General features: G+C 49.6%; 2 protein-coding genes across 2 annotated transcripts in view; one reads left to right on the top strand and one right to left on the bottom strand.

Moving 5' to 3' along the window:
* LOC144149732 (fructose-1,6-bisphosphatase 1-like) overlaps positions 1–19,870 on the top strand; it is a 28,475-nt gene extending 8,605 nt beyond the window's left edge. Inside the window, exons 5-6 of the mRNA XM_077681384.1 lie at positions 12,850–12,966; positions 19,679–19,870. Of these exons, the coding sequence (XP_077537510.1) occupies positions 12,850–12,966; positions 19,679–19,870 (309 nt within the window). The remainder of the gene's footprint in view (positions 1–12,849; positions 12,967–19,678) is intronic.
* Positions 19,871–26,125: 6,255 nt separating this feature from the next.
* Positions 26,126–27,484, bottom strand: part of LOC144149731 (protein arginine N-methyltransferase 5-like) — a 45,473-nt gene continuing 44,114 nt past the window's right edge. The window contains exon 17 of the mRNA XM_077681383.1: positions 26,126–26,721. Within this exon, the coding sequence (XP_077537509.1) occupies positions 26,569–26,721 (153 nt within the window). The 3' untranslated portion in view covers positions 26,126–26,568. The remainder of the gene's footprint in view (positions 26,722–27,484) is intronic.

The raw sequence follows: 27,484 nt of genomic DNA, 5'->3' as shown, positions 1-27,484 counted from the left end.
AGACAATGCAACCATGAGCCTTCGCGCTTTTTACCGGTCACCTATGTGTGCTTCCGGTACGGACTCACGCGTCGCTGCCCGGCTGGTCGGCATGGCCACCTCGGGCGGCGGTTGACCAGGGCCTCCATGGATTGCGGCGCTCGTTTGATGCAAGTCGGTTCACCCGTGATCGTTGCAGTCGACGTGGCTGGCGGGAATGTCTCATGCCCCGGTGCCCCGGTACCAACTAGCCCAACACCTTTTGTTACGCCGACTGCATTTACTCAAAAAACATTTAAAGACGCCAAGTAAGACCATGCCGAGTGACTCGTATTTGTGTTCGCAATTAAACCGGCTTGATAAACTCACGCCTTCTCCAACGCCCGTGGACGGCCACATTTTCAGTGGCAACAAGCCTCCACGCCTGCAACCTTTGGACATACCCTCATTCGTTGATTACAAACTTGTCCGAAAACGCACGTATGCTCTAGAAATGCCATGAAGACAAAATACAGGCTCGGTTCAATAATAAGACTGCTTTATTCCTATAAGAATAATAGCAATTCTATCGCGAACTTTAAGCAAATAATGGAAGCATTAAGAAAAACAGAGGAAGCAGTGGTGACTTCCTGGCCACTTTGTGGCGAACACTGTATGACGTCCCAGAACCTTGTTTGTGCGACTGGCCGCCCCCAACCTAAGTAACAGCAAAAAAAAAAAAAAAAAAACGTGACTGTGTGGTTGTAGAGGTGCTAAGGTTCCGTTTGATCGCATCACCTGAATGCCACTTGAATGCTAACGAGCGGTTCACAAACTAATACCTATGTTTGGAGTGTCCCCTCTTTGTATCATTGCTAACATTTGTGTAGCGCGAACTTCAAAGATTTGAATGTTTCGCATTTTATCGGTTAAAAAATGAAGGAAGCTCACACTAACGCGCAAGACTTGAAGTTAGCGAACTGCCGCCATGACCTTTATTTATTTATTTATTTATTTATTTATTTATTTATTTATTTATTTATTTATTTATTTATTTATTTATTTATTTATTTATTTATTTATTTATTTATTTATTTATTTATTTATTTATTTATTTATTTATTCACAATATCCCTGAAGGCCCCCGTGAGGGGGTATTACATAGGGGGTTTACATAGCACACGTGTTGTATTAGCGCAGTAAAGCGGAAAAAATAAACAAAAGGGAGCAGGAATGTTCACTCTGCAAACGCAAATAAATACACATTGTAAACTTGAAAAAATTCACGCCATATCCACGGAATGAATGATGATAAGTGGGGCGAAGCTCGAGAGGGGGAGATCATCGGTAACCGTAACTCTCCCGTGAAAGTTCTCCCATTACATCATTAAGAAAGACGTAAGACTGTGTGCGTGCATTGTACAAATCAACTTTTATTTTCGGAGTCAATGCTCCCAGACCCAGACCTGGTGAAAGACCCCGCGCCATCGAGGACTACCCCGCACCTCTACCACAATTTGTCACGTAGGATGGGACACAACGGTAAAGAAATAACTTTTATTTAGGGCGAACTGGACTGGACTGGACTGGAAAGGACTTTATTCACATCGATCCTGCAGTGGGCGGGGGTTTGTTATGACCCTCGTCCCGACGTGGCCGGTCGTCGCATCTTCTTCGCTACCCTAATAGGCGCAGGCCCCTTTACGGAGTCCGTGCTTTTCGAGTGCAGTGAAGACCTGCTGGATGGCCCACTCTTGCTTCGTCTTGTCTCTTGATTCGATGGCTTCCTGTAGTTGTGCCGGGTAATCTTCGAAGCTGGCGCCTTCTGGGTCGGTGGCGCAGTCCCACATGATGTGCCACCGGTTGGCCGGCCCCTTTTCGCATACCTCGCATAGGCTGCTTGTGTACTCCTCTGGGTACATGCGGTGTAGTGCCGCCGGCGACGTGACCGACGCCGTCTGTAGCTGTCTGAGAATCGTCGCCTCTTCGCGGCTCAGGGCCCGATGGGGCGGGGGATATTCTCTTCTGGACAGTCGCGCGTTTTTTAATACTTCACCGTAACCTCGGGCCCTATCTTTGGTCTCTGTCCACCATTCCCACTCGGGGCGGCTTTCCACTCTGGGGGCGCGGTGTGTTAGTGCGCGCGCCTCCCTGTGGGCCGTCTCGTTGTGGTTCGGTGCGTGCGACGAGCATTCGCCCGCGTGCGCCGGAATCCACCTGACTTCCACTCGCCGGCCTTCTCGGGTACCCGAATTCTTGATGATCTTGATTGCTTTGCTGCTTACGCGTCCGTTCGCCAGGTTTCGGACGGCTTCTTGGGAGTCACTCAATATTGTGTCGCAGTCGGTTTCGGTCATTGCCAGAGCTATGGCGATTTCCTCGGCCTCCGTGGCGTTCTCGCACCTTGCGCTCGCTGCCGTGGCTATTCTTCCTGTTCTTGCATTGATCGTGACCGCGACGTATCTGCCTTTGCCGTAGTCCGCCGCGTCGACGTATCTCGTTCTCGGGTCGTCGCCGTGTTGTTCGACGATGTACTTGGCCCTCGCCCTTCTCCTTTCTCGGTTGTATTCTGGGTGTACATTCGTCGGTATGGGGCTCAAGCGTATGTTTGCGCGCGTATCTGGGTCGAGTTCTTGCAGTTGTCTTCCCATGGCTCGGTGTCCTTGGCCCAGTGTCTCAAGAATGGTTCTGCCTGTCTTGGTTGACGATAGCCGCTCTCGCTGCGCCTCCAGTTGCGCCTCGATGAGCTCATCGACCGTGTTGTGGGTGCCTAGTTGCAAAAGTCTTCTTGTACTCGTTGACTCGCTCAAACCCAGCGCTCGCTTGTGCATCCTCCGTATCATGACGTCGATTTTGGCCTTTTCAGTCTGTGTCCACTGGTGGTACGCGACCGTGTAGGCGACGTGGCTTATTGCGAAGGACTGCACCAGTCTCGACAACGCCTCCTCACGCATGCCCGTATTCTTGGTGGACACTCGCTGTAGCAGTCGCATCGTGCTGGCCGTCTTGGTTGCCAGCTTTCTCATGAGGTTTTCCTTGTTGCCTTTGCCGTTGATGAACATGCCCAGCACCCTGATCTCCTGCACTTCTGGGATTCGTTGGCCCGTCTTTGTGATTATTTCTAGGCGGTCACATTCCCTCGGGGGCGGTGGTTGTTTGCCCGGCTTGCGGGGGGAGTACGTCAGGAGCTCTGACTTGGCCGGTGAGCACTCTAAGCCCGTCCCTTCCAAGCTGTTCTCGATGGCCGTGATCGCCTTCTGAATTCTTCTTTCGATGCCCGCGTCCGTACCACCGGCAGTCCATAGGGTAATATCGTCTGCATAGACGGTGTGTCGGACGCCCTTGACTTCCGCCACTGCTTTGGCTACGCGGATCTTTACGATGTTGAAAAGTAGCGGCGAGATTACCGACCCCTGGGGGGTTCCCACGCCGCTCGCGTCCTGTTCTGGTATTAAAATTTCTCCCGCGCGGAGCTCGATCTTGCGGCCCGTCAGGAAGTCTTCTATGTACTTGTAGCTGCGCTCTCCCATATTGAGCCTCGAAACTTGCGCCAGTATGGCCGAGTGTTTTACTCGGTCAAAGGCGCTTTGTATGTCCAGTCCCAGTATCACTTTAGTGTCTCTGGTTTCGTTTTCGATGATTTCCTGTTTCAGCTGCAGCATGGCATCTTGGGTGCTTAAGCCTCTTCGGAATCCAATCATTGAGTCCGGGTACAGCCCCTCTTCTTCTAAATAATCCTGCCACCTGTTCGCCAGCACGTGCTCGAAGACTTTCCCCACGCACGATGTCAGCGATATGGGTCGCAGGTTTTCGATGCTCGGTGGTTTGCCCGGTTTCGGGATGAGCACCGTTCTAGCCGTTTTCCACTGCATCGGTAGTTTGCCGCTCTGCCAGCACTTGTTGTAGTATTTCGTCAGTGCTTCTATCGATGAGTCGTCGAGATTCCTCAGGGCCTTGTTAGAGATCCCGTCTGGACCCGCCGCCGATCTGCTGTTCAGCTCTCGTATGGCTTGCGTTACTTCCGGCGTCGTGATCTCTCTGTCCAGTTTTTCATTCGGGGCTCCTGCGTATCCCGGGTGTTTCTCGGTCTCCGTTTGCGGCATGTACTTGGTTTTGAGCTTCTTGATTAGCTCTTCCTTGCCTAGGGACTTTTCAGCTTCGTGCATGACTTGGGCCATGCGGTTCTGCTGATACGACTTAGTTTTTGTTTCGTCTAGTAGGTGTCTGATCAGGGACCAGGCTTTGCTCTGGTGCAGGCTGCCGTCGATGCGGTTGCATACTTCGTCCCATTGCTGCCTGCATAGCAGCGCACTGTGCTTCTCGATGGACCGGTTCAGCTCGGTTACCTTCTTGCGTAGTTTGCGGTTCCACCGCTGCTTTTTCCAGCGCTCCTTGATTGATTTCCTTGCGTCGATTAGGTGCGCCAAGCGACTGTCCACGCACGGGACGCTCTCGTTCGTCGCTATCTTTTTGGTCGCCTCTTGTATCCCCTTCCTTAGCTCGGTCGTCCAAGCTTCGATGTCTTCGATGTCCGTCTGTCCCGGGCCGTTTCTTCTCTGCAGACGGAAGGCGTCCCAGTCGGTCCATTTGTGTTCGATTGTGCGTCCCCCTTCGTTCTTCAGCTCGATCTCCAGTATGTAGTGGTCGCTCCCCAGGTCTTCCCTGGTGTTGCGCCACGTGACTTCCCCTACGTTTTTGACGAAAGTCAGGTCCGGTGTGGAGTCCCGCTGGGTCGACGTCGGGGCCGTTCTCGTAGGCTGTTTGTGGTTCGTGCTTAGGGTGTACCCTTGCTCCGTTGCCTCGTGCATTAGGTCTCTGCCCTTGGCCGTGTCTCTGCTGTAGCCCCACGCCTGGTGCGGTGCGTTGAAATCGCCTCCCACCACCATCGGTGCGGCTCCTCTGGCCAAGTTGTTCGTCGCTCTCAGAATGATCTTGAACTTTTGGCAGTAGTCCTTTGGGTTGCTGTAGACGTTCGTTATGTAGAGTCCCCGCTTACAACCTTTTCCCGGGGCGATTTCGATGCAGACGAGTTCGCACTTGGTTTTTTTACTCAGTTTTTTTTTTTTCTATTGCGGTCAGGCCCTTTCGTACGAAGATGCAGACGCCTCGTCGACCGGTCGTGTCGGCGTGTGCTCTGTACCCCATGAGTTTCGGGTCCTGCACCACTGTCTCCTGCAGCATGATGATGTCCGGCTTTTTTGGCGAGCTCCGAATGTGTTGCTGCAGCGCCGCCTTCTTGTTTCCGAAGCTTTGACAATTCCATTGCCAGATGATAAACGGTTCGGTTTCCAGCTTTCCTGTGCGTTGTCTTGGCATTGTTGTTATTGCATGGTGGGTTGCTGCACCTGTTCTTGGATGTCGGGATGATTGGCGAACTGCGCCGCGAATATCGGGTTGCGTATCATTATCTTCTGCGTCTGTTCGACGATCTCGAAGCGCTCGCACAGGTTCCTGTGGGACGCCGTCAGGGTGGAGAGCATCTCTTCCAGCCTTGCGAGGCGCTGTTCCGTTGCCGTCGCCAGGTTTTTGACTGTGGTCGTTAGGTTGCCCACCGTGGCCGTTAAAGGGGTCCTGAAATGCCTTCCGCCGATGCATGGATGTACATGTAACCAAATAAAGCAATGTATTAGCAATCTCCTCCTGCAAGAATTTTGTTAAAGCGATGAGTATTAGCTGAGAAATCGTAAATCAAAAACCGCGAATTATCGTCGCGCCGTATTTCCTCCTCCTTTCAACTGTTTCTTCGCTGTTGGCCTCCCCTCCCATGATGCTCCGCTCCTCAGCGGTGACGTACTTCCGCTATTGCGCTCCCACAGACTGCCGTCTGCTACGGGCCAGCTCTTTCGGCTTTTTCATCTCTGTAGACACCATGGAGACAGGCTGGAAAAGCGAACGAATGACCTGGCCGCATGTGTGCGGCCTGGCCTTGCCCTTTCGCGGTGTACGTAGCTGCAGGGCTGCAGTTGGTATCGGCGGCGAACTCGCAGCCGCGTGGGGAGAATCGTGCGCTCGTTCCCTTTGGTGCACCGCTCACTGTTTATCCAAAAAGCGCGGTCTCAGATGTGGCCCCGCTGGTGCCGGGTGTTATTTTGCGGTGGTTGTAATTCCTACTACCGGCGGCATGTGAAAAAAGACATTTTCAACCGACACAGAACCCGTGCACAAAACGCGCCGGATCGGATCGCTTTATCAGCGGCGATGAACGTGAAGGCGAAGAGCAAACCAACGCTGCACTCGATCAGCGAGAACCCGTGTTCTGACAAGCTGCACCCATGTGTTGCATTCAACACTGGCGGGAAAGCGTTTGTTTGCACTTGTTTGGATAGTCGTAAAATGTCCAAACACTCCGGCACTCCGCTTGCAGATCAGCCGGCGAGACATTTCGGAAAACATTTGACAGATGGCGCCGTATGCATCAGTGTGTCGCTACGCAAAACTGATGAGACGCTCTACTAAAACTCCCATCGCGGTGTCACGTAGCGGGACGCAAAAATTTAGCGTTTAGCGTATGCAAAGGCCACAAACGCTGTACTAAAACTCTATTAGCAGCAAAATAGCGTGCGTATGTGAAACCGCTTGCGTTTACAAAGCTGCACGCCGAGCGCGTACGTTTCAAACCTAGTGACATCGTTTAAATACACTGGCAAGCACAGTGTAACGTAGTCAGATATCAACCGTATGCTCAGGCGACAAGCAAGAGCTTGTTTTATGTGGGGCGGAGATTGCGCATAAAGGCCCGTTCGCACTTGCGACGAAATCGAGTGAGAGCGGCAGGAATTCCGTCGCTTTGTCGCGCGACGATCGTTTTTGTCGAATGGTCGGGACAAATTTTGGTTGCGCGACAGAATTCCCGTCGCTTTCGCTCGCTTTCGTCGCAAGCGGGAATGGAAAGTTCTGCCGCTGCCGTCTGCTACGCAGCTCGGAGGTAACCGCGCGATCTGCTGGGGCCGGATGAACGCGCACACTCCCGCACGGCAGCGCCCCAAGCGGCAGACGGCCGCGTACATCGCTCCCGGCGCCCGCCTGGAGCCCGCCCTCGGCACACTAGCCAGTATATTTCAGGCACTATAATGGAGGAAAGATTTTTTGCTTCCGATGAACCTAGTTCTTTGCCCCTGTGTTTTTAAATACGTGAAGTGGTTAGCACGTCGTCCTCACGCAGCTCTGTAACGTCGTAGCATCGCTGATTGTCCGAACGAAGCTTGCAGCTAAGCCAATGCAGCGACCGAAGCTGTGTGTGTGTGTGTGCATCGCCTCCTGTGTGTTGTGGACGCGTTCGTTTCGCGATGAAATGCGACATTGTACTTCTGCGGGTGGATAGTGCTTCCCATGGTCTGGATTATCTTTCTCGAACGACGTACCACTCAACCTCGCATGGGGTATGTGCAGTGTGCCTGGCTAAAAGCCTTCTCGCTTGCGCGCCAGAGTTGTGACTTGCTGCTCGTCCCCGCAAACCGGGTGTGAGGTGAGTGCCGTATTTACGACGGGCAGGAGGAGGCAACTCATCGTCTGTCAATCGCGGTTCAGACTTGCAACGCATGTTGTGACGTTGCGTTCGTTCGAAACGCATCTCTGGATTGTTTTGAAGTTGAATAAAATGTACGCGTCAAACCCGGGCATTCGGCTCAGGGCGTTCTCTGCGATTGCACCAAAGAAGTGCCACGGGACTTTCTTTATGGTACGTACTCACGTAAGATAAAATCCACGTCGTGTTATGGCCGTGTTGCATTCAATACAAACGGTTAGGCGTTTGTTTACACTTGTTTCGTTTGTCGTAAAATGTCAAAGCACTCCGGCACTCCGCTGGCAGATCAGCCGGCGAGCCGACGCTGAGCAGACGACTCATCTCTTTGCCGGAAGTGCGTGAAAAAGCCGCCCAATAGCAGGATGTCTAGCTCATGACGAACATCTGGGAATCGATGATGTAGACATGTGAAGATGGCGGCGTCCAAAAACACGAAGGAAAGGGTGAGAAAAAAGCGACAAACTTTGCAACAAAAGTGTGAGCTTTCCGCTGCGCGTAAAAGAGTAATACTTGGCACAGGTGACGTTGGCGACCCAATCTAGCGATTGCGCTAGTTCATTTAGTGTGCTCAAAATGCCTTTCAGGGCCCCTTTAAGTCGCCCACCGTGGTCGTCAGCTTTTAGATTTGGGCGTCGTAATTCTTCTTGGTCGACGGTCTCGCTCGTTTCTTTGGCGCCTCTTCGTCTTCATCCTCATCTTTCGCAATTTCCATCGCCGTGTCGTTCTTTGGCTGCTCCTCTTGCTGATGTTGCTTTTGCTGCTGTTGTTGTCGCGGTTGTACCTGCTTCTGCTGGGCCGGTTGCTTTTGCTGCTGTAGCTGTTGCGTTTGTGGCGCGCTCGTCTGGTCCGCTTTGTTTTCTTGAAGCTCTTCTCCTTGGTGGTATCTCTGTTGTTGCTGCTGTTGTTGTATTAGCGCTTGCATGCTCCAGAGTTTCTTCTCCATATCTGCGAGCTTCCTTGACATAGTCTCGTTGGCCGCTCTCAGCTGTTCGCAGCATTGGTTGCCTCTCTTGTGCCCGTTCCCGCTGGCGGCGTCGGCCCAGCTCACGCCTTCCCACGGTTGTTGCTGCTGCTCGCTGCCGCGCAGGTGCCTCGTTTGTGAAGTCCCTCTTTGTGACGCACTCCCCCTCTGTTACCACTGTGGCGAGGCAGGACACATGTACCGTCGGTGTCCCTACAGGGAACTCGGGCTACGGGGCTTTGGAGTCAATGCTCCCAGGCCCAGACCTGGTGAAAGACCCCGCGCCATCGAGGACTACCCCGCACCTCCACCACAATTTGTCACGTAGGATGGGACACAACGGTAAAGAAAGAACTTTTATTTAGGGCGAACTTGTGCCCGAACAAGACGAGAGGAAACGAGCAAAGGTCCTTGCGTCTCGTTCGATCTCCGAGAACGACTGCCTGCGTTCGTGGCGTGATCTCTTGCGTGATCTCCCCCTCGCAGTGCACGTGCGCTCGCGCCTCCGTTGGCGAACACAGACAAGCTCGCGCTCCCGGTGCCGAGTTTGCGCTGCCGGTTGCAGCCGGTTCTTGCGCGTGCAACGCGGCCCACTTTGCGACATCTCCGAAAGAATGCGGCGGTCACGTACCACGAGACACAAGGGATGGACGGACCCATGACTTAAGAAGCTTCGCCCCTAAAAAGTGATAACGCAGTAATCAAAAAATGGTCGTTGCCGAGTGGGTTAGAGTACTGACTATAACTTCGTTGATTTACCAGACACAGGTTCGAATCCTGCCGCTGCCGGTTATTTCTTTTCTTCATACTGTTCTACTAAGTTTTGTGAAACGCCTGAATCAACGAACTGCTAACAGCTTCGATGTTAAAAGACGTCTTCCGTGTCCAAAGAGTGGAGCTTAGTAAGTTATAAAAGGCTTGATCTTTTAAATTGAGCAAGCTGGTATATGTCTTCAGGGCCCCTTTAAGCGATGATACTCGGCGGAGAACCCTGTATACGTATAATCCCCATGCAGTGCCTGTTGTGACGGAAACCATGCGTGTTCTCAATTTTCCGCACGACACGATGTACAACCAATCATAACAACAACAACAAAAAACTAAAGCGTGGCAAACTGTTCGCATGGCGACGCATTAAAACATCCCCCTCGCGAGGGGCACGATCAAATGCAGAGCATTTCCGGGGGCGCACGACGTTAAGTAGTTTGCGTTACGTTAATGTTGTTGCACTTTTGGCAACTGCTGACTAGAGAGCGCGGCGATGAGTGCGTTCCAGCCTCGCCGACACCCGCCTTTATCACGCCACGATCGCGCCACGCGCGCGCGATGCTGACGTCACGATCACGCCACAGATGTTGATCCCGCGACGCGCGCGCCCCCACCTGGTGGGCGCGAACCGACCGCGGAGAGAGCGCGCGATGCGAGCGGAGAGTAGGCGAGGAGGAGCGGGGGAGAGGGCGCACCTGTGAGCGATGCGGACTACTACGGACGCCTAGAACGGGTTAAAGAAATGCTCTGCATTTAAAATAAAATACAGAGCAAAAATAAAAATGTTCAGTGCACATTTTGAAGGACGGAAAAGAAAAACCCAAAAAGAAGAGGAAAGTGGTAGGTTAGCTGTTGAATTATTTCCTGGAATTTCGTGTTGTTGTTTTTTTTTGAGAAGCGATATGAGATGGTAGATTATTCCATTCGACTATGGTACGTGGAATGAAAGGCCGGGCAAAGGCAGATGAGTGGCAATTTGCGCGTTTAACTTTGTAGGAGTGGTCTCGGCGAGGGAAAATGACTGGATGTGGCTCGAAAAAATCATCGTGAAGTGACGCGTGGTGATACAGCTTATGTAACAGTGATAGGCGGGAAAGTTGGCGGCGATGTGCTAGACCAGGTAGTTCGGCGCGACGTTTTAGTGGTGTCACGCTAGAATGAGGGGAGTAGTCTGAATATATGAAGCGAGCAGCCCAGTTTTGCAGAGATTCAATATATGTTACGATGTATACCTGATGGGAATCCCAAATGGCTGATGCATAATCAATTTTAGGACGTATTAGTGTAGTAAAGGCAAGTTTGCGAATTTCAGAAGGAGCATGTTTAAAGTCACGTTTTAGAAAATCGAAAGAGCGATTAGCGGAAGCCAGGGTGTGTTTTATGTGATAATGCCATGACAGATCGGGTTGTAGGTGAATTCCCAGATATTTATAAGTGGATACGAGGTCAATTTCACGGTTATTGAGCACGTAGCAGGTAGGAAAGCGGAAGGCGCGATTAGTGAAGAACATATACTTAGTTTTAGAATGGTTTAGGGTCATTAGCCAAGATGAGCACCATGCACTGATAGCGTTAATATCAGTTTGCAAAGCTTCACGGTCATTATCGCAAGAAATTATTCGGTAAATCATACAGTCATCAGCAAAAATTATTATTCGGGAAGAGACACAGGATGGTAAGTCATTAATATAGATTAAAAACAGTAGTGGTCCTGGTACGCTGCTCTGGGGGACTCCGGAAGTAACAGGTTTGAAAGAAGAGGCACAAGTGTTATTGACGTGAACCGCAGGCGTGATGGAAGGAAATATTTTACCAATGATAAAATCTTAGAGTGAATGTTAAGCCGAGAAAGTTTTGTGATGAGCCTGTGATGAGGAACACGGTCGAGAGTCAAGAAAAATGGCGTCAACTTGGGAACCATCATCGAGACATGAATGAATGTCATGAATGAAACCTTCGAGCTGTGTGTCACAAGAATATCCTCTGCGAAATCCGTGTTGGTACTTATGTATGATGTTATGATCCTCCAGGTAGTTGATAATTTGTGTGTTGCTACATCTTTGTTGCTACAACGGTGAACAAGAAGCAAATCGAAGAAGCAGCATGAACGAACGAAGCGCGCATACTTAAAAACAAGGCGCCCGCGGGTGCGACGTGTGCCCTATCACGTGTTCTGTATCGAACAGGTGGCGTGGTTCCTCTCCCCACAGTCACAGCAGAGTGAGTGAACCGTTTCACTCTCGGGTACTAACTCACGGTCGTAAAGAGTCAAAAGAATGCCTGTTCCAGCGGGGGCAAAGTCTTTCTTTTTTTAAGTTGCATACCGAGACACTTACAGTTAAAACGTGGCTCAACAAGGGGTCAGAGGTATTGTGGGGCACGGATTGCACTGTATGTAAGCACTGCAGAAACCATTGATCGTGTGTTCATACACTGCTGGATTGCGGTCCACTTCTGAGATGTGCTATACAGCGAACTCTGCATAACGACTTTCCATTAGACCCACACGGCATTCGTTACCTCCTTATTTAACAAGAGAATGGAGTACCGTACGATTTACTGATGCTCCTGGGCCTCCATAGTATGTGGAGAGCGCACACGGCCTGGCTCCATGGCGACGTGAAAGCTAGGCCGGCGAGGCAGGCGTTCCGCGAGTGTGTTGCGCTGTTTATTGAGGGGATTAAAATTCAAGGCTCGGTACCTGATTGGGTGGCACGTGTTGAACCATTGGCAATGATGAAATAATGTTATAACAAAGCCAGCCGGGGGAACCACATGGTGGCACTGTACTTTCTTCCGTCCTGTCCTCAGTGAGGAAGCCATCCAGCTTTCGGAGGCCCTTGGCTTTAAGGTTAGCCGAAAAGTGAATTGGACAGCAGTAGAGGTTAGTAAAAGAAGGTTATAATGTTGGTGGGAAAAGAGCAGACAGCAATCTGTGAAGACATGCAAACAAAGAAGTCAGACTAACACAAAAATTTCGTAAAAGTATTTTCTTTGTATTTGTATATTATTTTTGTTTATTTTGTTTGTTTGTATTTTTGCGAGGTGATTGTACAGTGGCGTTGCGACTAAGGCCGCTGTACAACGCCACCCCGTTACAAAGGGGAAGCCGCTAAGCATCATCATCATCATCATTTTTTCTGTTCCACTGCTTAGCGTTGTTGCTTTTGTTCCTATGCCAAAGTCCGGCAACATATCCGCATGCTGGCGCTGTACGCGTGTCGGTTTGCCCTGCATTGTAATGTTGCTGAGTATGTAAAAAACGGCAATATTTAAAAAAATGGTCGCAGCCGAGTGGGTTAGAGGACTGACTATAACTTCGTTGATTTACCAGACACAGGTTCGAATCCTGCCGCTGCCGGTGATTTCTTTCCTTCATACTGTTATACTAAGTTTTGTGAAACGCCTGAATCAACGAACTGCTAAACAGCTTCGATGTTAAAAGACATTTTCCGCGTCTAAAGAGTGGAGCTTAGTGAGTTATAAAAGGCTCGATCTTTCAAATTGAGCGAGCTTGTATACGTCTGCACGTCTGCACGGCCCCTTTAAGCGGTTATACCAGGCGGAGCACCTTGTATATAATCCCCATGCAGTGCCTGTTGTGACGGAAACCGTGAGTGTTCTCAATTCTCCGCAGTCTGGGAAGCCGTACGCTGCCCGCTACACTGGTGCCATGGTTGCCGACGTCCACCGGACGCTCAAGAACGGCGGCATATTCTTGTACCCTGCCACCAAGAACGCCCCCACCGGGAAGGTAGGACGCCTGCGCCTTCAGGGTTGTGGTGTGCGCGAAGGCACTCCTTTGCGTCTGGCATTCCCTCAGACGCCTATTCCGGGTGTTCGTATAGACCAGTGGTTCTCAAAGGGAGTCCGGGGAGGTCCCCGAGGCCATTTCAGGGAACCGTATTTATTTATTTATTTATTTATTTATTTATTTATTTATTTATTTATTTATTTATTTACTCTCAAGGCAATGCATTACAGAGAGGAGTGGTGGAAAACGTTTTACAAATAATAGAACAAAATGGAGCATCATAGAAACGGGTACGCGTGTAAGGTCATCTTGAAGTTAGTAGTGTCGGTGATTGTTGCGACGGAAGCAGGGAGGTGGTTCCAATCCGAGCTTGTAGTGGGCACGAATGAGTTAAAATGAAGATTTGTCCGGCTGCTTGGAATTCCAACTTTGAAGTGGTGATCGCTGCGGGATGAAATGTAGGATGGCGGCGAAAATAGCGAGCTACTTAGCGAAGGCATAGAACGATAAATCTTGTGGAAGAAGCACAGGCGTGAAATTTTGCGGCGATGTGATAAGCTGGGTAAATTCAAAGTTGATTTCATGTGAGTTACGCTTGCCGGCTCGATTTTGAATGGATTCTAAGCTTATGACATGAATGTTAACCTGTGGATCCCATACAGATGACGAATATTCGAGCTTAGGCCTCACTAACGTTTTATAAAGAAGAAGTTTCAACTGCATCGGTGCAAGAGAGAAGTTACGTCGTAAGTAGCCGAGCGTACGGTTAGCATTATTTTTAATATTGTCAATGTGAGTCTGCCAGGAAAGGTCGTCAGAAATTGTAACACCAAGATATTTGTAAGACGTAACTTTGCTGAGAGAAGAATTGTTCAGTACATAGTCAGAGGAACCGTAACGCCCTCTCCGAACCTCTCCCCCATCCATTTATCGTGTTTTACAAACCTCTTACTGGCAATGCAAAAGCGGTGGCTTCGCTGCAAGTCGTGCAGCATTGGCTTTTTGCACAGCACTCGAGGTTTGCGAAAAAGCCAGACATACAAAGGGCAGTATATAGGTGTTTCGGTAGCTTTTGGCTGCAAAAGCAACTTTTGTGACAATATGACATGCCTCACCATGAAAGTCCCACGCAAAAGTCGGGCAACGAATGTGCATGTAGGCGACGTTATCTGCAAGTGAAAACTGTTTGACATTGTGACACGAATGAACACAAATCATCGTGGGGTACCTCATCACTCTTACAAGCCCTAGCTCACGGTTAAAAACGACTAGTGACTTCTGATAAGAGCACGTCATGTTGCTGCCTGTGTTGCACATGCGCAGCTAAATTTTTTCCGTCAACTCCACCAGTTACAGCGCTGCTACCACAGCCCACTGATACAATGGATGTGCCAGGGAGGAAGAAGTTTTGAAGGTGAATAGGAGGCAGAGAAAAGAGCAAACACTTCTTTCTCGCCATTGTGACCACGTTTTCTTCTTGGTATGCTTATCTGGAGTGGTCGAGAAGACAGGTAAAGATTGAAAAAGCTGTCAAGTCAGAATTGTCGGATAAATTCTTAATCTTGTCTGCTGTACACCGAGCACGCACAGTAGACTTCGCTTCTAAGCGCAACCGCATTGATGGGAAGGAAATTTTTGTAGAGTCAGTATCAGAAGCATGGGAACAGGCTATGGTCACCTGAACGGCTTTTATTAAACACGTACCTTCATGAAGGTATGAAGCGCAATACACCGAGTCCCCACAATGCCAGCGTCACAACTTCACACAAATATGAATTCCTAAGAAGACGTTTTTTAAGTATAAGTGACCATAGGAAAGCGCTAAGGCCCTGAGCTGTTTTTAAAATATCTCTCTGTAACAGCCATCCTTCCGTAATTGATGAAGCTCATAACTCTAAAGCTATCTGGCAATACAAATAGAAAACAAAACTCCTTCTGCTAGAAACACCCGGTCTTAACAGACTTTTCTGCGTGTTGAACATTGTTAAAATAACCAACTTATTGTGTCTAGGGTGCTCTGTACACCAATTTCCTCTAAAGTCGGCCTTACTGCTATGCCCAAATGGGTTGGCCCCAAGGCACTTTCTAGGGGCGACGTAAGTGCCTTTTCTTAACAAGAAGGCCATTAGGCCCTTCTTTATTGAGTCCACATTACATGTTGCACATTCAAACACAGGAACCCCACTTACCTACTCGCAAATACAGGTATTTAGACAGAGCGAGAAGCCGTCGTCGTCTTGTTTGGTGCACGCTAGCGTGAATTACGCTGCTGCCGAGTGCTTACCCCGCGCCAGCCACAATTGAGACAGCCGGCAGTGTAACTGTGCTGCTTAAGTGGACATGAACAGAAAATGTTACATTGTTTAACAAAAGTGTTCTTTCGTAACTGTTCGTAAGTGTTCTTTCGCCGTCCAGAACTACGCTGCTTTAAAAAAAAAAAGACAAGAAAAAAATTAGAATCTTGCAAATTTCGCGCTACAAAAAATCAGCGGTGGTGTCACAAGGTTGATACCCAAAACAGGCTTTACAGTGAGCTAGCTCACTGTTTGTGTTCAAGTGGTGCAATCGATGCACAATCCTTACTTGGCGCGGACTTTGACGGAAGCCGTAGAGGCAGCGAAAGAAAGAGGCCAATCAGTTACCGCTACTTCTTACGTTTTTTTCTTTTGATAAATGCGCGGACAACGTGGGCAAAATTTTCGCGACGGTCCCTCAGCAGACACGCGTCGATCCACCCGGAGGCGGGAGAGACCAATCGAGAGACGGCATAGAACGCGTATAAAAGGCTGGCTACGAGATGGCTGCCTTGGAAACGCCCCTGGCGTTGCCATGGTAACGTCAAGTCGAAGCGCGGCTCAACCCCTGCCCCTACTCCGTCTAGACAAACCCCGCGACTCCCGCCACTGCTTGGAGGCGTTGTAGAGCGGAGGGCGCAGCCAGTGCAGGGAGGCAGCCAGTGCCGCTGATATATACGCGAGCAAGCCTAACCACTGAGTAGACGGCGAGAGCGACAGCTGGGCACGCTCAACACTGTGCATGGAGGGGCGTGCGAGAAACGCCGCGGTAAAGAAAGCCGCAAAAAGCAGTGCGCACTGGGCTGATCAAGGGAGGGGGAAGAGGAGGAGGGACTCACGCATTAATAACTTACTGATTCATTCTTCAAAGCCCCCGTTAAAAATCGTCACGATCGTTATTTGGACTGCGCAATGTTTTCCATAAACTAAACTTGTAATTTGCCTCATTAGTAGTCCCTTTAAGAGCGGCGCCATTAATCCCTCTCATTGTGCGTTCCAAGTTCTTTTCTGCTGTCAATAGTAACCACTCAAGAGTCTCGCTACTGGAATCCTGCGTTGCAAGTAGGGTGACTTGGACCTAATGAGTGTACCGATGGAAAATAGACGCATTTCGGAGGCGATATCCTCCGTCGGGCTGCCAAAACACGAAAATGTTTGTTTGAGGTCGTCTTTCACTCCATCAAACCACCCAAGCTTAAAATATACGTATGCGATGCTTGAAGACGTAGTATGTTTAGGAAAGAACCGTTCAAAAATACTAAAGCTGTGTACACGGGTTATGTATTCCCACTTTATTCAGCGCTAAGGAAACCTGAGACGTATTTGGGGCACGGTATAACTACATAGCCGACAGTACCAGACTAATTACGACTACCCGTTGAATTAAGAAACAACGCATTAAAAATGTCTACGAGAAAAGCGAAATAAAATGAGACACTGAAACAAAACATCTCGGCTCTAGCGGCTTCGAGCACAACAGAAAGAAAATTTATATATAGGTTTCAACAGACGACCCACAAGCCTTGCGAACGTGGGAAGATTGCATCGAATCCGTTTGATTGGTTGTACGGTTTAACGCGCCGACGAAACGCAGGCGATGAGGCGGGGCCGTATTGGAGGGCTCCGGGTTAATCTTGACCACCTGGGGATCTTTAACGTGCGCCGAAATCTGGTACACACGGGCGTTTTTGCTTTTCGGCTCCATCAGCGGCTGCCGCGGCCGGGAATCGAACCCGCGCCCTCGTGTTCAGTAGCACAACGCCTTAGCCATGCACTGAGCCACCGAATCAGGCAAAGCCTAGATAAATTGAATTTGACAAGCCTTCATCGCGTTCATCATAAGACCACGCATTGCATTTTTTACCGCGGTAGGCGCAGGAACAGCGCGTTGGAGAACCGCGTCGAGCAGAGGCGAGATAAAAGAAAGCACAGTACGAAAGAAACGGTAGGTACCAGCACATGGTGCGCGAGCACTGCGAACGCGGGAGGATTCAATTGAACTGAGAAGTCTGCATTATATTTATCATAGATGGTTCAAGAGGGGAATGGAAGAGCGGGAGAAATGCAGAGAGGAATGGCCGCACGGAGAAATGTTTGAGATGACTCCATTGGAACGGACGGTGTTAAACTTGCATGGGTTTATCACCCGCAAATGTGTATGCATTCTATTCTTTAAATTTTCTCTATCTTTTCCGTAGGTATTTTTTTCTTTTCAACAAATTTACTTGGGCGCCGGTGCCGCTGTTCATTTATTTTAAATCAGAATGCCCGCGATAGCTTGCTGGTGCGCGGGCTTTTCCCCAACTTTGGTTTAGGTTTTCTTTGACCTGCAGCCGCTCTTTTAGCGGGGAGGGCATTCCTGGTCTGGCAACCATGGTAGCCCCGCAAAAAAAAAATGGCGGGAAAATTTGCGGGTACCATGGAGGAAAAAAAAGCTTAGGAGAGGCCCCCAGCTATCCCCGCGCATTGGCAAAAGTGTGGAGGAAGTCACGTGTTTTCGGCGGCCATTGGAAGTCGCGTAGCAACGGCGTCCTAGCAACGGCCCGCCCGCCGTTCGCCAGTCATGGAGGAAAGGCAGTGCCTGCCTTGTCGTCCGATTGCGAAGATTGCTGCTTCGCTTTGCTGCGCTGTGGTCTTGCGGAACTCGAAAAGGATGCTGCGAGTTGCGACAGCTGCGCCGATGTGAATATGTAATTTAATTTCTACTTGCAAGTGCACCTTGTACAGCGTCAAGCTTTTGCTCCGGTCGCGATCACGACGCGCCTATTGAAGTGCAGATATCGTGAACGCGCCGTCCCGTCGTACGCGCGGACACCCGTCTGGTAGATTTTCGGGAAGTGATACACGGTGTGCAGTACGTAGGCGACTTGCAACCGAACGATTCGCAACTCAATTGTTTGGTTATCGCCGCTGCAATATATAGTTTGCTAGGCCGGCAATGCGCGGCAGTGCTTTTGCAACTGTTACAAGGTAGATTCCCAGTTGATATAATTCCATCGTCCTATTACCTTAGTAGGTGTCCGTCTGTTGACTGGAAGAGTGCTGGATCTGGAATCTGGATCTTTTTGTGGTCTCGCTCTGGATTTCGCTTTTCAACGCTTCATACTGCGAGGTTAGTGTATGAACGTTTTCAACTGATATCACCTTGAATTTATTGACACTGAGACAAGTTGAAACTTGGCGAAAAAAAGTTTATTGACGCCACCCACCCTCTCATTTTTTTTTACTCAATAAAACGTTTTGCCTCCTCCTCCTGCTCCTCCTCCTCCGCAAAAAATTCTATCGAAGGCACGCGAACAACGGTAAAAACATTCCACAATTTTTTAGCGTGAAATCTGCATGAAGTACGCTTACCTATATATATAGAACGGCCGTTTAATTGACTAGTCATCTCTGGGATTGCCAGTGAAACTGCAACGCAAACTTGGGCACTTTCCAGTCCGGTAGCCGCACGGCGTTCGCCCACTGTTTGCGGCGTTCTCCATCGCTTGGGAACCTATAAACGGCGGCGATTGCAAACAAAGGATGAATGCACACCAATGTACAGCAATACTTGTCAGCGGAATGATGCACTAACCGGTGGAAAGTGACGCCTAATTCCTTGGGTACCGATCGCGACTTGCAGCCTGGCACCGAGCATTGCGGCATTGTTAGAGCGAGCCGCTTCGCAAACCTGCTGCGGCCACACTGAAGACGTGTAACAGTGTAACCGCGCGTTTAGGTTCACGGTCACGCGCTGCAAAACGGCCTTCTACCTGCCTATCAGCTGATTTCCGCCGGCTCGGCGCTGGCAGATGCAGACGACAAGAGAGGCGATACAGAACGGAGGAGGCGGAGAAGGTGCACCGAGAGAGAGAGGCAAAAAGAGTCCGCCAATGGCATGGAGGGCCAATGGTCCGCCATTCGACTTACAGAAATGGCGTTTCCGGCTGCGCTGGGTGTGACGTCAGGGCCTCTCCTAAGCTTTTCTTTCCTCCATGGCGGGTACGCTAGCCGAAATGCTACCGAACCGTACCATAGGGCTAGTGAGCACAAAGTGCTCCGGTGGCAAAAGGCGATCATTTTCGACGGAATTGGCGGATTTTTTAAGGGGGAATCGTTAAAGCGAAGCTTTCTGCGCCTCAGTGGTGCCATCGATCGTTACGCCCAAAACGCGACGCAGGAAAACCCACTTACACAGTGGGTTTCCACAAAGGCTTATCAAGCGACTCAAAATTTAAAAAAAAACGCATCCCGTGGTGGGAATCGAAGCCGACGTCTTCCCGGTTGCGCCATTCCGATAGGGTCGAAGAAGTTGGCATTTCGGACTTTGACTGCGATTGCGCGAGAGCAAGCTTCGAGTTTTAACCACTTTTCCCCTCAATAAACTTCGGGACGATTAACGGGGCGAGTGTTTCGGCAATGGTCGCTGCATGCAGTTGCGGCTGCTGTACGAGGGCATCCCGATGGCGTTCCTGTGCGAGCGCGCGGGCGGCATGGCGCACACGGGCAAGCAGCCCGTGCTGGACGTGCAGCCGGAGTCCCTGCACTGCCGCTGCCCCATCTTCCTCGGCTCCCGGGACGACGTGGCCGAAGTGGTCGAGCTCTACAAGAAGCACCACCTGGCCTGATCCATCACTGCTGCTGCTGGCATGCTGCGCTAAATTGCGGCCTGCATCTGTGGGCTGTCTCTATTTCTGATTACATTTTCGCACGTTGAGGACTTCGCGATCTTGTCACTTCCTTTGGCGTTGTCCTTATCTCAGTGGGTAAGGTGTCTTGCGGGGATCAGATGTGGAGCCAATCTGATTCGTTGGTAAAATGCAGTCCAGAAATGTGGTGCTGACGAGTACGTAACAAGTACGTTCCGAAATTTCCACCATACGTTTGTGCCGCGCCTCAAGGGGCATGGCCCTTACTTATTAACACGCAGAAGCCATTTCTTCTCCTTGCTCGGCTAACACGGGAGACATTCCGGGCCTTCCGAAGAAGGATTAATTTCTTGCGTGATTGCATTTGATTATCATTAGAGGGGGGGGGGGGGTGTCCTCTGAGTAAATTTCTTCTTTTAACACGAAAGTGTTTTATTCCGGTATACACAAAGATTTTCATGGCGTGGCGCCATGAAGTGACGCCAGTGCAACAAAGCAAGCGGCCTGTAAAGGGTGCACCCCTGCACACAGGGTCTTCTTGTGGGGAAGCAACCTTTAGTTCTAAAGAGAACTTTATACGTAGGGTTCATTTTCGGGTGTTATATTTTAACACGAAAATGTTTTATGCCAGGATATATCAAGATTTCACTGACGTCATATCCATCACGGAAATGACGCCAGTACACCTTTTCCGAAGCGGCCAGACAGCAAGACGTCGCTCGCCAAGCACACCCACAAGACATCCGCCGACCCGCGAATCATGCTGATTTCGCTGCAGATTTCGTTGCACATTTCACTTTCGTGCTTTACCGATTCTTATGAGAGAGGAATCAACCACAGCTTTTCTTCTTTTTTTTGGTACCCACAGCTCCTGTTGTCATTACAGTGGGGTAGGGGGGGGGGGGGGGGATAACATAAAGAGATACATCAACTAGTTGCATTGATAACCAAAAAAAAAGAACATCCGTTCACACAAGGAGCGGAAAAAAAGAAAATGGAAAAACATATGCGTCATATGCTCTTCGAATTTCACAACTCACGGTTGTCAGTCGCAGCGCAAAGTGGTACAGAATATCAGCGAGTTTCAAATGCTATACAAAGAAAAGGCTGCGCCGCTTCCCTCGCTTGCTTTCCACTCAGTTGCTGTCGCACATAAAAGATAACACAGTTCATCGACAACACGAGCAAGAAATTACGAAAAGTAAAAGTACAACGCTGTCCTTCCTTATCAGGATACAACGCAGTTCGAATGTTTCTCTCTCTCTCTCTCACACACACACACACACACACACGCACGCTTTTAGATGCGGAGCATCGCATGCTCGGGGCCGTGTCCCTCCCTCCCTTGTCCGTCGTCCGCACTCTACTGCGCATGCGGCCAACCAAAGGATCCACCGCGGGAAAGCTTCGCCTTAAACTACCATCGTCGTTAGACGGAGGGGTGCATGATTTTGCTTTTTGCCGAGTACAGATCACTGCCGCTCATGTGCACTTTATTTAAAAAAAAAAAAAACTGGTAACCGGCGCTACCCGCTCGTGCCACGACTACACGTTATCTTATTGTTGGATGCATATAGACTGCTTGCGCCATGAAATCACTGCGTTGGAAATGAGGAAGGGAAATTCTTTGATTTATTAGCGTTGTCTCAGCAATCAAAGCACCTTTGGGCCCTGAGTCAACGTCAAAATGGCTATGGGAAGGTCGCACTTTGAAACTAACTGGCATTGGGCCTCTTCGATTTTCCACTTCTGGCTCCCCGCGGGCTGCCCGCGGGTAGTCCGAGGATTCCCCGAAGCCATAGGAATACACGGGAAAATCGAATGTTGGACTGCTTCTCGGGGAGTCCGCGGTGAGCCCGAGACTGTAAATCGAAGAGGCCCATTCTGTCGTCAGTGTCCTTCAAGCAACAGGTGATTCGAGCGCGGGGAGAGAAGGAAGACCGACTGTCCGACTGCGGCGGACGTTTTGTTTTGTTGTTTTTCTCCCTTGTTAGCGCGGCTATAAAAGCGCGTCCCTGGGGACACCAAGTAGTCTCATGGGGATGCCGTGATGCCATGATTTTAAAGCGAAGCTTTCTTAGTCTCATTCATGGCGGTGCCGTCATCTAAAACGCACTGCAGGTAAGTCAACTTTACACAATGGGATGATATGACGCAAGAAATAACACTTCTCGTAGTGAGAACTGAATCTGGGTCCCCCGCAAATATGGAGCCGACGTCTATCCCAATGCGCCATTCCGGCATGATCAATGATGCTTTCGTCTGACTTGCAGGTGGTTTCTACTTCGATCGTTGACGCTTTGAGGTTTGATTGCAGCAGCTTTGACTTCGCACTTCCCCATTTGATTATCGCACGCAAGAAAGCTTCGTGTTTCAACTATCTTCGTCATTAGGTGGAGGGGATTTGATTTTTTGTTTATATGTGATCATGGGTCGGCCTTAACTGTCCGCTTCAGTATGGGCTTCAACGTGCTGCTGGGTTCCTGAATTGCTGCATTTTCACCTTTTGTGGAAGAAACCCTTGGAAGGTGGCCACTTTCACCACCAAGATGGCGACCCCTTATTGGCGCAGTTGGTAAATATTGGGAGACATCTTACATATGCATTGCACTGTTTTGGTTCTGGTTAACTTTTTTTTACTTTGTAACATCCGCTTTAACTCTCCTAGCTTGTATACTACTTCTGTATCGTTTGCCTTGCTCATATTTGACGTAGTTTGAGTTACCTTTCGCATACGTTCATGTTCTCGTGCTTGTACGAGGCCTTGTTCTTTTTAAATATAAACCTCTCTCTGCTTTTGGATTCAGGGCTCTATTCTGAAGCCCTCCTCCACTCCATTTGATCCCTCCAGTCAGCTGAGGGAAGGATTCTGCAATGCTTATGCATGGGGAAACTGGAGACTCCAGGGGAGGAATGATTCAGAATACCAGGGTCTGCCTCGTTCTCCCCGCTGATGCCGACGCCAGCCGCACACCAGACGGCCACCCCCACATCACTGATGATCTGTAGAGTCAATGGATTTGTCTTCTCAGCACACTCGACAACTCGTTCTTCTCGGCAGCACCCCTCAAAACTGTGACATCGCTGCATTACTTCTTAGAAAGTTTTAGCACAGCGCCTAGCGCATGGTACGTTAGCGACGTCGAGAACCGGGACCGGACTGGGCATGTGCGCATTAGTTCCGGTGACGGGCGGCCCTAGTTGCCGTGCCGCGCGCCCCCGAGCAGTCGGGTCCCTGTACCGAAAGTCGCTAGTACAGCGTGTGCTAGCCGGTATGCCAAAGCTCTCTAAAGAACCCCGTAAAAGAACCCCGTAGCACACTTTCAGCAGTGCAAATAAACCTGTGCGAAGTTTGAATTACACTGCCAGGAATACCTGAACCAAACATTACATGCGCACATGAAGCGGCAAGCTTCCAAATCTCTGAAAGATGCGGGAAAACCAACCACGCTCTCTTCAACTTACCTCATTATGCACTGCTTTAATTGCGTCATTACAGCAGTGGCTGTCCTATTGGCTGTTGCTCATCACTGCCACTGTTTAGTTCTCGCGTTTCCGGTGACGATCCGGCGTCATCAGTGCTGCACACCAACCTCTTCCATGCCTGAACCTGTACCTAGTTTTCGTATTTTGAGTGCGCCAAAGGAGTTGGAGTGACAAACTCAGTACTTTCCCTTTCAACCAGACAACTCGACAACAAGTGTTTATTGCTTCAAAAACACCCTACCAGCTTGAGCACACTTGCTTGTGAGCAGGCACCAATGCCTGCATTGTACTGCGCCACACCGGACATAAACTACTCCACGCTGAGGAGAAAAAGAGTAAACTCCCCAGTTTACTCCCGAGTCACCCCTTTCTCCGACATAGTGCGCAGCCTTCATCACATAGTCCAAGGTAAAGTTGAGAGAAAAGATTATGAGCGATTTTTTATGTCGCATAGCTCCATGATATACTGAATGTATTGTTCTTGCGGGAGGAGGAGATTACCATAGGCTTCATCTCAAAATGCATTCCGAATAGTTGTTGGTAAGTGCTGCGGGGACCCCTTTAAGTGTTTTTTGAAAATTTCCCCATCACAAGTCCCTATTTCCGTAGTTCTAATTTCGACACCTATTGTAGCACAAAAACAACTATTCAATGTTAAAAAATATTCACTCTAGATAACAAGTCAAATCAGCTGAATACAGTTTGTATCTGTACTATACATAAGAAAGGAGCTGCCTCTGCTAATAAAAATCCAAACCACATGAAAAAAAACATTGTGCATGCCTGGTTATTCTTCGTGTGTGTAGGGTAATAAACTTAGGTGATTTCACTTTTAAAGTTTTTGATCACATTGCAAATTTCAATGCAGAGAATGGTGTACAGTGGCTGACCAGCACTCGCAGTGTTCACTTCAGAGATCCCTTATCATCCCCAGGAGAACTGCTCCACTCTGCGTCATCCCAGTCCTCTTTATTTCCGTTAACAATAAAAAAAAAAAAGAAAACAATATCTGAATCATGTTATCTTCACTGGAAGAGGATGCCAAAAACCGAAATCTTCTCTATTTTGGTTGACGAGACAGCTACGCATGCATCGCTGCCACCGGATGCCCCGTTCTCAGTCAAAAACTGCGCTCTTGCTGAAGGAGGGAACGAAATCATCCATTAAAGGCCAACTGCCCTCAAATTTCACCTCGATGAAATTTATATTGAACCTGTAATATGTGCCACCAAATCAGCTAGGACAAGAGTGGCAGCCCCGTGAAAAGCCCCATTAATCAGTCAGAAGCGGTTAATTAAGAAAGCTCCGCCGCAGACCACGCTACACCTGCCAGCGGATCGTGTTAACAGCCATGATGCGCCTGGGACGCTCCAGCTGATCGGAACCTTTTCCTCTGGCCAGCTACGCAGCCGGAGAGCCGGTCGAGCTCTGCTGTGAATGCTTCACCCATTTGCTGCCTCGTGCGCGCGTAGAGCTTGCGCGCAGGCTTGCTCCCGACCTGTTGGCCGTATGGCCGCTCGCTGGTCGGCTGCAACGTCACTTCAATGGCCGCGCTCTCCTCAGTTTCGGTTTCAAAATCGCTGATTTTTGCCGATGAGCGGTGTCTATGCGCATATTTCAGCTGTTATATTTTGCCCCTTGCTTTCTTTAGGCACACTATACAAAAATAGTGTTTTCAAGAGGTCGAAATTTTGAGTGCAGTTGGCCTTTAAGAGGAGCACCTATCCTGGAACTACAAAAACACCTACGCCACGATGTTCTCTACCAGAGTTTGTTTCAAATCCCCAATCGTCACTTTTGCTTTCCTTCTTTGACACAGCTCATTGGAGTGACCCAAGTTTTATTTTGAGGCGCATACTTAACCCCAATGTTTTGCCTCACAAATTCAACCCTGGGGTCCTCACACACGAGGTCCTCACTATTCCCTGTAGCAACAGAGGTAGCTTGTGGTTCATTATTCCAAAGGATTAAGCCAATGATTTCCCAGAACTCTTTTCCCAAGCAAAGGCGCCATTAGTGGCAAATACTGATTGATTGATTGTGGGGTTTAACACATCGATGCTACACAGGCGATGAGCTGAGCTGTAGTGGAGGGCTTTGGTTAATCTGGACCACCTGGGGATCTTTAACGTTCGCCGAAATCTCATACACACGGGCGTTTTTGCTTTTTGCCTCCATCCTAACATTAGCGGCAATTAGAAGCTGGCTAACGCGACTGAAATTCCCAAGTGAATAGCCCTCACTTGCCCTTCTCTCCTCTGGCAGGCTTGTCCGAGGACAATAGCCGATGTTCACAGCAGCTTGAGATAGCGAGTGTGCTTAAAAAGGTAGATGAATTAGAAATGCGTTGAAAAAAAAAACTAATTACACACTCTAAAATGCATGCATGAATTGAATGGGTACTGACCCTGAGATTCTGAGGACACGCAATTTTGTAAACCGACGGCCGAAGTTAGGAACTGGGCCAAGATCTCAGAAGTCGGAGAATAGGCCATCATCTCCTCCTCGCATAAGTGAGGAGCAAATTAAGGAAAACTGCTGTTCTTGCACATGCACGAATACAGCCAAAACCTCTTCAAAGGAGGACGTAAGCCTGAATTTTTCCCGCTTCTGTGGCCTTGCAGCCAGCAATGCCCAAAAGCGGATACACCATGAACAAAAAAATGTGTGCCCTCTTCTCCCTATACACAAAGAAAAAACTAGCAACCTCTGTTCCCTCTTTTACAGCAGAGGAACAGTCACGAAGGATGCAACAGTGAACAGTTTATTAACCTCACAATGATGTACAATCAACGCAAAGCATTCAGACTAGCACCAGCAACTCACCGATGTCTCCGCTCATACAAAGAAGGCAGCAGTACTGTCGAGATTCCTTCGAAAGCAGGCGCAACAGAGGGTCGCAGATTTTAGCAAAATTTCTCCACACCACAAAGCACGCGCTTTAGCTGTGTGCGTTTCAAATTGAGTTGCTGAAGCTGCTACAATTCATATTTTAAATTAGGAACCCCTCGTTACAGCCACTTCTGATGGACCCCGTACATTGCATGATGAACTCAAAACAACCTGTGCTGAGCGTTGAGGTGAATGAACCTGATCTTCGGTTGTGAAAAGCGAGCAATGTGGTTCTGTACACTGCATGAACAACCTGTCGTTGCACGGTCTTCGAGTGGCCGCTCCCTCCGAGGCACTGACTACAGTCCGATGGTGTACGACCGGCCGCACGAGTTGTGGACGGTGCCGGCATCCGGACTGGCTACCAGCCACTCGTACCAGACCTTGCGCGGTGACACACACCGCCAGAAGTGCACCTCCAGCTTGCAGCCTTTGGGCAGACGCACGGGTTCCTGCAAAGGGATCAGGGCACGGGTAGTTCGTTAACGGTAAAAGCTCGTTAGTTCAAACTCTGTTAATTTGAACTTACAGTTAATTAGAACTGACTCCCCGGTCTCGGTACAGCCCTGTATATTTCCATGGGGGAAAACTCCCGATAATTTGAATGCATCTGTTACCGTATTTACCTGATTCTAACGCGCACTTTTTTTCCGAAAAAATATGTCGAAAAAACGCATGCGCGTTAGAATCGGATACAAAACCGAAACTGCCGAAACAGCGGAAATTTCGTCCCACCCATCGCCATCGCCATTTCAAGATGGCGCTTTAGTGCTTCAGGAAGGGGCTTTAGTGCTTCAGACACGTCATCATGCGATTGAAGCAGCTCTGAAGTATGGCCGGTATTCAATAGCGAGGCGCTCATGCAGGCAACCATGTGAATGCACCGTTCACTGGTTACGTCGGGCTCCGCGAGATGGCGGTACTTGTCCGTGTCCGTGCTAAGCGCATGATACGGGTTGGACATTGCAACCTCTAGCCCACCGAACGCAAATTAATGCCTCGACTGAAATGAGAGTGCAATATACAACTCTGTTGGCACCACCGTTGAGAATCGGGCTGAAACGGAGCAGACGACGACGCACGCTGGTGTTATTGTTCTTCGGCTTGCGGCCGCAGTGGCATAAGGCGCGCCATGTTTGTGGCGCTTCGGCCATGTCCGTGGCCATTTCCGTGTTGCCAAATGAAGAAATTGACAGCTAAACTTTTCAATGAATA

This window comes from Haemaphysalis longicornis, unplaced genomic scaffold (assembly GCF_048455015.1).
Source record: "Haemaphysalis longicornis isolate Haplotype H1 unplaced genomic scaffold, Haemaphysalis longicornis Haplotype H1 scaffold_8, whole genome shotgun sequence".
Classification (NCBI taxonomy): Eukaryota; Metazoa; Arthropoda; class Arachnida; order Ixodida; family Ixodidae; genus Haemaphysalis; species Haemaphysalis longicornis.
Note: the sequence above shows the minus strand (reverse complement) of the source record. Positions and strands in the feature narration are given on the sequence as shown.